General features: G+C 32.6%; 2 protein-coding genes across 2 annotated transcripts; one reads left to right on the top strand and one right to left on the bottom strand.

Moving 5' to 3' along the window:
• Positions 1-8: 8 nt before the first annotated feature.
• On the top strand, positions 9-3,087 carry LOC107875360 (40S ribosomal protein S8). Its single transcript, XM_016722055.2, has 5 exons — positions 9-704; positions 841-913; positions 1,802-2,132; positions 2,626-2,798; positions 2,898-3,087. Exons 1-5 carry the CDS (start codon positions 701-703, stop codon positions 2,974-2,976), a joined length of 660 nt encoding a protein of 219 aa, XP_016577541.1. The 5' UTR covers positions 9-700; the 3' UTR covers positions 2,977-3,087.
• A 5,460-nt stretch (positions 3,088-8,547) lies between these two features.
• Positions 8,548-11,180, bottom strand: LOC107875361 (transcription factor bHLH78). The gene is made up of 7 exons (XM_016722056.2): positions 10,105-11,180; positions 9,768-9,833; positions 9,617-9,685; positions 9,441-9,512; positions 9,278-9,349; positions 9,057-9,155; positions 8,548-8,820 (listed from the first exon to the last, which is right to left on the bottom strand). The coding sequence occupies exons 1-6, from the start codon at positions 10,990-10,992 to the stop codon at positions 9,081-9,083; spliced, it is 1,242 nt and encodes a 413-aa protein (XP_016577542.2). The 5' UTR covers positions 10,993-11,180; the 3' UTR covers positions 8,548-8,820; positions 9,057-9,080.
• Positions 11,181-11,800: the final 620 nt, after the last annotated feature.

Genomic DNA, 11,800 nt, shown 5'->3' with positions numbered 1-11,800 from the left:
TGTCCTTTTGTTGAGTTGAACCAATCAAAGGTCAGTTGAATTGACGTGGGAAAATATCAGTTCTTGCCAAGTAATGAAGTGCAAGCAAAGATGCTGGCATTTTCTAATCTGCATATTAGCGAGAAAGGTTCAACCACCTTTTTCAAAATCACTGGTTAAATACAGTCTCAGCAAAAAAGCAAGGAAAACAAGTAAGTACTATATGTGAAATATAGTAAATTTGGCATGCCAAGCGCAACAATAGTTAAGTCATTCCTACTTCCTAAAATATAGTTGATCTCGTAACTTCCTTGAGTTTTTGTACATGAGATGAGAACGAAGGATATGAATACTGCGTGAGAGAGACTATCCTATCATACTTTTTACCGCTTGTATGTAAATGTTTTAATCCAAGCATTCTCAAATTTTATCCCGATATTATTATTATTATTATTATTATTGTTACCTCACCGCTAAAACTGACCTTCAAGGAACTTCACGTGATATAAACGACTTTTGCATTGAATCTCGAGAATGCAAGCAAGATCGTTAAAGCCCAACAATAAAAAGCCCCAAAAAACTGAACTTCAGCCCAGCCCAGCCCAAATCGTTAAAGGACCAGACTAGTCCATTCAAAATGTTAGGGTTTTAGTAGAACGTGGAAGAAGCGTAGTGTGAGGGAGTGCTTCATTGCTTGCCGCTTAGCTCTCAGCAACCAACCATGGGTAAGTATGCTGCTTATTCTTTTCTCCTTCTCTACTGATTTCATGTGCAATTTAATCTTTTTTTTTTAAAAAAAAAGAAGAAGAGACGATGTGTTTTTATAATTAATTTTATTGATATATATTTATGGACGTGAAGGTATCTCCCGTGACTCTATGCATAAAAGACGTGCCACTGGTGGCAAACAGAAAGCTTGGAGGAAGAAAAGAAAGTTAGTTCTGTTTGCCTTGGTTCTATGTGTTGCATTCATCTTTTTTGTTATTCTTAATTGTGTTATTGGTAGATGAACACACACGTACTCGTAAGTCGTACCTATTCCATCTAATGCAATTACATAGTGATATTAATGTCATCAAATTGGATATTGTTGAGGTGTGAAGATTGATAATGATGTTTAAGTGTTAGTTGGAACAAGTTGTATGGAGTAAATGTTGTGATAGTAGACAAGGGAAATGACTTCCATGCATAAGCGAGGAGGTTGTATACCATTATGATGGTATTCTTAATTGTTGTTTTAAATGAAGCAGTTGTACTAATAGTAGAAATTGCAGTGACACTATTAGTAATTAGTGATTCAAAATACTGATTTTGGGTAATTTTTCCAGGGTAATGGTTAATATGCGTTGCTGCGCATGATTTATGTAGCTCCTGCACAGTAGATCTCTTCTCAAAGACTATTTTTTTCCTATTGTAATTCTAGAGTTGTAAATTGGGAGATCTATATCAATCAAGCAATCGACTATGCATCATCCAAGATAAGTTGGGGTCAGCGATAAGAATCAATGTTAGGTTCTTTTTTATAAAAATGTTATGCCTAATCCCTAAATGGTGGAGGTTTGGGCAAGCCATTGGTTGAGCTTCCCTTAATCCCTAATAATTGTTAGATTAACAAAGATAATGGAACAATATAATATGCATCTGTATAAATTGAATTGATGATTATTGCAGGAATGAAAATAGAGCACATAAAGAGTACTTACAACAAAATGATTTCTATTTAAGAATTATAGTTAGTATAGCCGTGTGGAAAATGTTGTCATGGAAAACTGATTGCACGAGCTGATGATTTTTTGTGAATATTTGTATCGTATTGTTAAAGGTACGAGCTTGGACGTCAACCTGGTAATACTAAGATCTCAAGTAACAAGACAGTCAGACGCATTCGTGTTCGTGGTGGCAATGTGAAGTGGAGGGCACTGAGATTGGATACAGGAAACTATTCATGGGGTAGTGAGGCTACCACCCGTAAGACTCGTATACTTGATGTGGTCTATAATGCCTCGAACAATGAGCTTGTTCGCACACAGACTCTAGTCAAGAGTGCAATTGTTCAGGTTGATGCAGCACCCTTTAAACAGTGGTACCTCCAGCACTATGATGTTGACATTGGTAGGAAGAAGAAGGCGGCTGCTAAGAAGGAAACCGCTGAGGTAGCCAAATTTTGTTATCTTGCTTCCATACTTATTAACATCACTTGACTAGTAGTTGCGGATTTGTTATTATCTGGCTTCCACATCTCTTTCATTTTACTATCCAATTATAATTCATCGTGCTATACGAATTTTTACTTGTGACTATGATCCTCGACTGCTTTTGACATTGTTTTGTGTTTGAACATGATTTCCTGTTATGATCAGAAATAATACATAAAGATAGAAAATGTGCAAGTGAAGGAAAACATAGGTCTCTTTGAGGATTCTCGACCTCTAACTATGCAGCAAAAGTTGTCTTATAAACTACCTACGTACTCACTTTACCTGCAAATCTTCAACGCCAGCGACTAATTTTTTTTTTTAACTTTTATATAAGACCTCGCATTTCCATTTGTTAAAGATCCGAATGTCCAATGTGATGACCAAGTAGTGATATGGCTTCCTTCTTTCCATACCTTTTGGTGATTTTCTTTTGGTTGACGCACGGCAGGAGGGAGAAGGTGCTGCTGCTGCGGAAACTAAGAAGAGCAACCATGTACTCCGAAAAATTGAGAAGCGCCAGGCTGATCGCAAACTTGATTCTCACCTTGAAGAACAATTTGGATCTGGTAGACTCTTGGCCTGCATCTCATCTCGGCCTGGTCAGTGTGGCAGAGCTGATGGGTAAGTTCACCATTCACAATCCTGCTTCTCTGCCCATGGTCCGTGAGAATGTTTTGCATTTGTTACTCTAAAACCATGATATTTGATTTCAATTTTCAGGTATATCTTGGAAGGCAAAGAACTTGAGTTTTATATGAAGAAACTACAGAAGAAGAAGGGCAAGGCTGCAGCTGCTTAAATTGGAGCTCTTCAATTTTTGAGACTAATTTAATTATTTTTCCTTTTTACCCGTTAATCGACTTGGTTTGTTAGGATTTTTTTCTATATGCAGTATTTCTTTATCTTGCCATGAGTTGATGTTGATGCCTCGGCTTTGTTTATTGATGTTGGCCTTCATTACTTTCAGTTTATTCGGATTTTTTTTGCCATATACACGAACTCAACTGGCCGCGCTGGCTGAATCAGTACTGCCTTAACACCCCCAATGGTAGTATAGGTTGTCCACATCTCACCCCTTTACATTACGGTTATATGCCCTCTCCTAGACTATTCTAACTTCAACTTAGTTTATCAAACTAGAGCTTCTAACTAAGAGTGGCTCTAGGACTTGGAAGAGAGCTATTCTTTTGCTCTTGTATTTTAGTGGAATTCAAAATGCCCAAAACACCATCTTTGGTTCAAACTCGTTGCCATACTTGTAAGTAATGTCCCAACATCAAACGAGGAAACACGACCATGAGTGAATGCTAACAACCAATTTAGCTGTGAAAAGGAGAGATTGATGTTGACATAGACAAGGACATCCTAACAAATGATCAATCAAAAATGTAATGAACATCCCACTCCAAGAGCACTTCCAACTACACTATCTTATTAGTTGAAGTACTATAATTGCTCTTTGCTGCTGGTTGGTAAATCAATGGATCCTATGTTTTAAAATTTTGATCATCCACCCCACCCCATCCTTTCACCTCAATTTTTTTGGTTAACCAATTGTATATCCTATGTGTACAATTTCTATACATAGTTTGGTTATTCTACATCAATATCAATAACAAGTAGGTTGTCGGTCCCTACTCGATTATTCACAATTACCATAACAAGAAAGTCGCCCAAACCCCTTAAGGGGCTTATACACACCACAACTTTTCAATGTTATTATGGTCCTTGAAGACTGAATTTAACCGTCCAAACCACTTTCAAGATTGATCGAGTCATTCGTCCAACTATTTGGTGATTCAGTTTGTAAGTTTTAAGTCCTAACTAATGTATATATGTCCTACAAAAAGCCATCAAATTTGCGTCAGTGTCTATTCACCTCAAATCTCTCTAAACATTCTTTTCTTGATAAAGACTTCACTACTTTTTTGGCTTGTCATTTTCACTTTAATCGTGTCCAATAATTTTATTGAGGCTCTTAAGCTTTTTCTCCTTGTATGAAAACCATTATCACAGTTTGGCACATGATTTAGACAATGTAACAAAAAGCACTTCCAAGGACTAATAAATACTTAACAAGGTCGTTCACATATATGTATGGTGGTACATTTCAGCCGAGGGTCTTTCGGAAACAACCCCTCTACCTCCACGAGGTAGTGATAAAGTCTGCATACATTATTATTGTATTTGCTTATGTATGTCTTATGCATCACTTAGGGACTTAACACAACCACTATTAGGCAACCACTGGTTTTTTGGTTGACTTTATAGATGATTAATTCATTTTCAAATATGATTGGAAGACTTTTATCATGGAAATGGTCAATAAATTAAAAAATCCGAACATGAAATAGATCTGATGTTAATAAGGAATACCTATTTCAATTGTGATGTTAAAGGTTTACATCAACCTATCATAACCAAGGGTGGATTTAATACTATACAAATTATGGTTCATGCAAATTCATGATCTTTGTCAAACTAAATAATTTATGTATATATTTCTTTGACTGAATGCTAAGTTACTTACCTTAAAAAAATCTAGGGCGACAAATTTCCACTTTTTTTTTCCTTCTTAAATGGTGCACCGATACTCTAGAAATTCTAGATCCACTTCTAGACATAAACGATTAATGTTTGTCACAGTGAAAAAGATGCTATCGTTTTAATCGCTATGATATAAGTACATGTCAGTGTAATTATTTTATGCGTTCAACTATTCTTTTTTAAGATCGTGATATCCAAGTCTACTTTCACGCACCTTAACTAATTTCACGAGACTCGTATCACCTCCCACCAACAATAAGTAATAGGTTACTCTTCTATTAGAATAAATGCCTTCATCAATCTTTGCTAAGCACTTTTGTGTTCATATAAATATGAATCCATATTTGTAGGCAACATGCATCTTCAAGAATAGCTGTACCCATTTTGAATTACAAACAAGAAGTCAATTTGCCAATTTTTTTTAAAGTTAGATACGTGCAAGTAAACTATTTCTCTTTTAACACATCACGTCTCGACAGATTGAAGATTTAAATTTTATGAGTTTAATTTAAACATTCATCCTTACACACATACACGAGTTTACCATTCAAATTACTAATTACAAAAGCCAATACCTTTAACCCAAATTTTATATTTGAATTAAAATTTTAATTTAATACTAATTTAATTGCACGTGCTTTATATGTGTAATATTTAATTATTTAAAATTAAATAATTTTATCTATTTTTAATAATCATATATTTTAATGTAAGCACAAATATATGTTACCACTAGAAGTTCAAGTGGTCGATGGATCATCACTTCTGCGTTTGCTATCCAGTATCTCATTTCCTTGGTGCCAGAGACTGGGAGAGACGAATCAATTTAAACCATATTTGTGTTATGATTTTTTTTTTATATTTAAAATCTTTCCTTGTTTTTTGAAGTCAAATATTTACAAAATCAATTATTACATTCTTATTACGTACTTAAAACTTTTAAAAATTTGGTACTTCTTAAATTTTTATTATTCTAACGCTTTTATATTTACTTCTAATAAAAAAATATTAGTTGTCCCGAATTCTGATGACTTCTAATAAGGAAAGATTTTATCATAAATATATTTAATTCATTTTCAACTCTTAAATATTAGAAAAAAATAATGAAAAGACGATTTTATCTAAAATAAAAACTTTTAATGAAGGGTAAAAAATTCAAACAAACCTTTCACACTTTTAATGTATTATATAGAATATAGATTAATAAATAATTTATTCAAAACTTATAAGAATAAATTAATAAAAAACTTTCTTTGTGTCAGCTGAGGGATTTGGCTGCTTCAGCAAAAAGTTAAAATGAGTAGAAGCAAAGTAATAACCACTGAATGCACCAACAGTAACAAGTAGGATTAACTTTGTTCTTTTTGCTTTTTTCATCTCCATGAAATAATTTATGACTGTGCTTTTTACCTTTTTTTGGTCTAATCAAATAAAGGAACCTACAATTCATGGTAATTAATTATTGATTTTTATCTTTCTTTCACCTGAGTCTTTTTTTTCTTAAGAATGATCATCACTTCTTCCTAAATTGGAGTCACAAGAGATGCTAGGCTTCAAAATAACTCGTTTTTACATCAATAAATTTCACTTTTTTTTTAATCTTAAATTTAAATTTTATCTATATTTAATGACCGAGGTTGTTGATCTTCTACTATATGTATATAAAAAAAAATATTGTCCTCATATATACGATATAATTTTTCGTCCCCTTCCACCCCTATTGCTTCCTCAAATGTGTTTTACTGGCCAATTTAATTCATTCCTGATTAGTCTGTTTCTCATCCGGTGTTCGACGTTCATTTTAAGGTCTTAAGTATTAATTATAGTTCACGTCAGAAAATTTTACTTTGGAGTAAAATACTTTTTATCAATAGCGAAACTCATCTTTAATTAAGAATTAAGGGATACTATTTTTATCATATTAAAAAACTTTGATGGTCCTTGGTCCTTACTGCTATTCTTAAAAAATAAGGAATCTTCTGGATTAGTTTCAAAGCTGAAACATCCAAACAGAAGAAAAAAAAAATACATATGTTATTTGTCTTTACTCAGCCAAAAATAATTTACATTAAACTAAGAACAAACATCTAACTCCTTCCTGGAAAATCAACATGAAAATTATCTTTAAAATAGTAATCTAAATCTTGAAAAATAATATAATTGGAATTATTTGATATAATAAGAGTGTGAACACAGATCCAAATAACCCTAATAATAGAGCATAGATTAACAATTAAACTTTTTAAAGAAAATCCTCACTTTTTATTTTGTGGCTGGGGACAAGTTTGTCGGCCTTAATAACTTGAAATATAATTACCAAAATATTATATGTACTTAATTTATAGTAATTTATTTTAGCAATAGAAAACAAAAGAGAAAGAAGGTCATTTTTTTAAAGAATTTTTCTTATTAAAAAAAGATAAGGCTGCAAAAGCACAAATATTTTTTTAAACCCAATAAACTTAGTTTTTCACTAGCACTAAACTTTCTTCTATCAACTGATTAATCTCGTATCTGATAAGGAGGTTATGGATTCAAGTCGTGAAAATAGTATCTAACAAAAATATAAGGTAAAAAAATATTTAATAAATCTTTGTGATCGAATTTTTCTTAAAATTTCATATATAGCAAAAATTTTAGTGCATCAAATGTATTTTTTTCTTTGGTATCTTTCAATACTTCAACTCCACTACTTTATTTAACCTCTTTTTGGTTGATTTAACTATTTTGGATTAGTTGGAAATTAAAGTCCACTGATTCATTGGGTCTAGTCAGAATCTCACCAATTGCCAACCTGGGATTTAACCTATTATTATATTTTATTAAGAGAGTTTAAAAGAAGGTTTATAACTTTTTCATTTATTAAATTGGACTTTTTAGCACTGTAAAATATATAGAAGAACAGAAGCTTCTTTTTCTGGTTAATTAATTGAAAATTATAGCATCCAAGGGTGTGAGCCAGTGAATTCAATTTCTTTTGTATTTAAATTTCAGCTGAAAATAATAAACGTTTGGTGATTTCTTCTCTTATTAATAAAAGATAACGAATATATCCAATAAAATAATTAAAGTACACACCAGATGATGCAAACAATTGGCGAATCCACTTTTATTAAAACAGTATCAACTAATACCCACTATACTAAGAAGTTATATTGTGTAAATAGGTTATTTTACATTACCCTTAAGTTATTCGATATTACTTCCTATGTTCGCTTTTATTTGTCACAATTTGATTTGGCACACTCATTAAAAAAAATAATTAATAATATGATTATTTTATTATAGTATTCCTATTAAATAATATTTACATTGTTTGTTAAAATTAATTTGAAAAAAAAAACAATTAATACTAAGAATAAAATTTTAAAAAAATAATTTTTTCTTGATATGTCAAAAGTGACAAATAAAAGTAAAAATATAATTAGGAAATATGTAACAAGCAAAAGCGAACGAAAAGAGTAGTGCTTTATATTTTAACTCGCTCAGTAAAAAATTTTAATTTCGACACTGACTCGAATGCCACCAAACCATTATTAAAAACAGACGTGCCTCGAATGCCACCATTATTAAAAACAGATGTGCCTACTTAAGAGTTGTGACTAATTAAATCATTCGTTATAAGACTTCTGAGCTAAGAGGGTCACTCATACAGCTGGTTACAACATACTTAGCTAAATAATCATAAATGATTGGAAATTTTTCTGATTTAATCACTGTTTAATTTGACACCAACCATAAGCAAATCTTTTGGAAGATTTTGGATTGTGACATATCATGTCAATTGATATGATTTACCTAAAAGAACACTAATGGACAATTATTTGAATAATTAAAGCTTGTAATAAGATCTCCATCTTTCATTCTTTACAGAGACATGAGGTGAGGTGATGTTAACATTATTATTATACAGTAATAAATACGTACTATAATAGCTCAACAAAAGCAAAAATTAGAATGTTCAAATCAATTATAGATTACAATAAGTGGGGAAATTAATCCCATTAATACTAATCCTAATCTTGTCCATTAGCAATTTCTGAAGCAGATTAAACTAATAATCTCTCTGCTTATGTACACCTCTCAGAATTAGGCACTGCATTAGAAGAAAACAAATATATTAATCACAAGTTGAGTTGTTTTCCTCATCATTAGCTATATAATTTATAGTATAACCAGCCGCCAACTATACTGTTTTTTGGCACTTCTTTTCATAATGAAAGTAAATATTCCTATTCATAACTTTTGTTGAGCGATCTTTTGAGATATTTACTCTGGTTACATAGAAAGTGCGGAACGCGGTTAAAAAAAAATGCTTTCCCTTTTACTTACCAGGGAATGTTTGTGACTGCAATATCAGTTGCTGGTAGGAGTTCTGGTTAACCCCATCTGGACAATGGTTTGGAGGTCATCCTCACAGATTGTGGGAAGCTGGATAAATGAAATCAAATCAGAAAATGCCAGTTGAAGTATTGAACGGAGATGAACTTAAATGGAGCGATATAGTCAGTTAGGATTCATATAACCGACGAGTGGTTAATTGATTTATTTACCTGAGTAAGATTTTGACCATGTCCGTCTAATGGTAATACATGTTGGTGCAAAGAGACATTTGGTTGAGATATCTGAAAAAACAAAGGAAAATTAACCCCACGAATATCTATTAGAATGTAATATGAATTGATATACATACATATATAAGTGTCAAACACTTACTTCTTTGTGAAGGAGATTGTCTATGTGAAAATCCATTCTTGGGTTCACTGATGCCAACTTCATGGACAAAAACTACACAATGTTGCAACAAATATCAATTATATATACAGATGACGAACCAAAAATACTTTTCATGGACTATTTTCGCAGCATGCTTCGACAGAATCTTGAATTACCTCAACTTGGCGTTGGAGTGACTGGACATAGTTTATAATTTCGTCGAGCATTAGTGCTTTTCCAGTCACCTAGAGATTAAACTCAAACCTCATCATAAAGAGATTAATGAAAGTGAGAAACAAGAAATTACTCAAGTACTTGGGGACAAACCTTGTTACAGCCTGGTACAAGATCTTGCAAAAGCTTCATTCTTTGACTGATCTTCTCTCGACGAACCTAATCAAATGGAGAACATGACAGATAAAATTTGGCCTTCAAACCGTTGAAAATATGATTAAGTAAATAAAATATCAGTTGGAAGGTGGTCGCACAATTCAACGTAGAGTAGTAAAGGGTCCTACAATCAATTCTAATAGCTACCTATTATCGAAATGAATTTCCACTTGTTTGTCTCGGAATCAAGCTAACACAAGTAGACGTGCTGAAGACATAACTAAGTAATTAAAACTGTGCACTTTTAAACGAGGTAAGAATTTCAGAGGCTTACTCTTTCAGCTAAACTATGGCTATCTGTAGCTTGCCCCCTTCTTGCTCTAACATGAATGTAATCCTTTGGTGGCTCAGTAATCTTTTGCTTTTCCTTCGCTTCTTTCTCAGCCCCATTATCTCCACTGCCCTTTTGTTCTTCCATTTTAACAATTCCATTGTTGCCCATGTTACCTTCTGTTGATTTCGCTCTCTTTTCCCTTTTGCCATCTTCATTTTCATTTTCGCCGTTGCCATCAACAGTCGCAACATTATTCTTTGTTTTCAGTTTAGAAACTGCTTTTCTTTTCCTAGAATCCAATACATTTCTTGTTTGGGTTTGCTCAGAAACAGAGCATTCTTCATTAGTACCCGAAATTTTTCCCAAATTCAATCCTTCACACATAATGCCAGAACTTTTGTTCTGTACAAGACAAGGGCTACTCAGTATTCTAGTCAGATTTCCTCTCCCAGCAGTACCAGATCCATAACGCTCAAACTGACTCGTTCTGTCATTGAAACTACGGCTACCAAAACAGGAAAACGGAGTATCTTTCCCCATTTGGTTCATTATGGGCATGTGCAACAATTTCGGAGGAGAGTTCAACGGTGTACTATAACACGAAACTCCAGTGAAATTACTAAATGCCGCCGGAGGAGAGCTACAAATTGAGCCTAATTTCCCAATCAATTCGCGGAGCGAACTTAAGGAATTGGAAGGTATTGGAGATGATACAACAGAACTCAAAGCAGAATCGAAATGCGCATACTGATGATCTATAGAATTATTACTGTCCAAATGGGTGTTCATAAAGTAATCAGTATTTAGTTCTTGAGGTGAATGTACGGTATTTAATGGAATTTTTGGCTCAAAATGGAGGCCAAAGTTAGAGAAATGATCATTATCCATGAAATAAGAAAGTTTAACACAGTTTTTAAACAAGAATAAGCTTTAGTTAAGGCCAATTTTGGTAAATGTGGGTTAATGAAGGGTGAAGAAGAAGGAGAAAAGGAGAAAGGAGAGAAAGGGAATTAAATAAATAGGTGAAAGGAAAAGTATTTGTCTCACATTTATAAGTATTTTGGGCCACTGAGAGAAAACAGAGAAGGGAAAGTTAATGCTGAACTTCCAACTCTGACAACTTAAAACTTTCTATATTTAGAGATAATTTACTCCACCGCTCATTTTTACTTTGCCGTGTTTTTAAAAATACTTCTTTTAATTTTACTTGGTTCAGTTTAATTTATTAGTATGTTGCATCTATTTTAATCATGTTAATAAATGATATTTATATCTATCTGACTCACTCTTTTTATTTAAGTTTAAAAACAATAGATGGAGAGAGTAATTTTTATTATTTTGCATTAAAACTTTCTAACAATGAAAAATATTTCATCCTCAATCAAATAATCTATATGTTGATTGTGAACAAAATTTCACATTAGAAATTGACAAGCTAAAGTTGGGTCAATTCGGACTTGAAAAGCCCAATATTTGATGGGCTGTAGTAATAAATGTCTGAGTGAATAACCCGTCGAAATTAAACGGATTAAACAAAAGTTATATTTGCATAAATTAATTTTATCACCTATAATTTTAACTCCTGAGTAAGTTACACTGTACATAAATTAGTATGCGAAAATTATTATTAGTATTTTCTAAAAAGCCTTAATAGCGTGTTTTTGACAGATCATCATTGCGCTATTTCTAAATTCTG

This window comes from Capsicum annuum, chromosome 6 (genome assembly GCF_002878395.1).
Source record: "Capsicum annuum cultivar UCD-10X-F1 chromosome 6, UCD10Xv1.1, whole genome shotgun sequence".
NCBI classification, from domain to species: Eukaryota; Viridiplantae; Streptophyta; class Magnoliopsida; order Solanales; family Solanaceae; genus Capsicum; species Capsicum annuum.
Note: the sequence above shows the minus strand (reverse complement) of the source record. Positions and strands in the feature narration are given on the sequence as shown.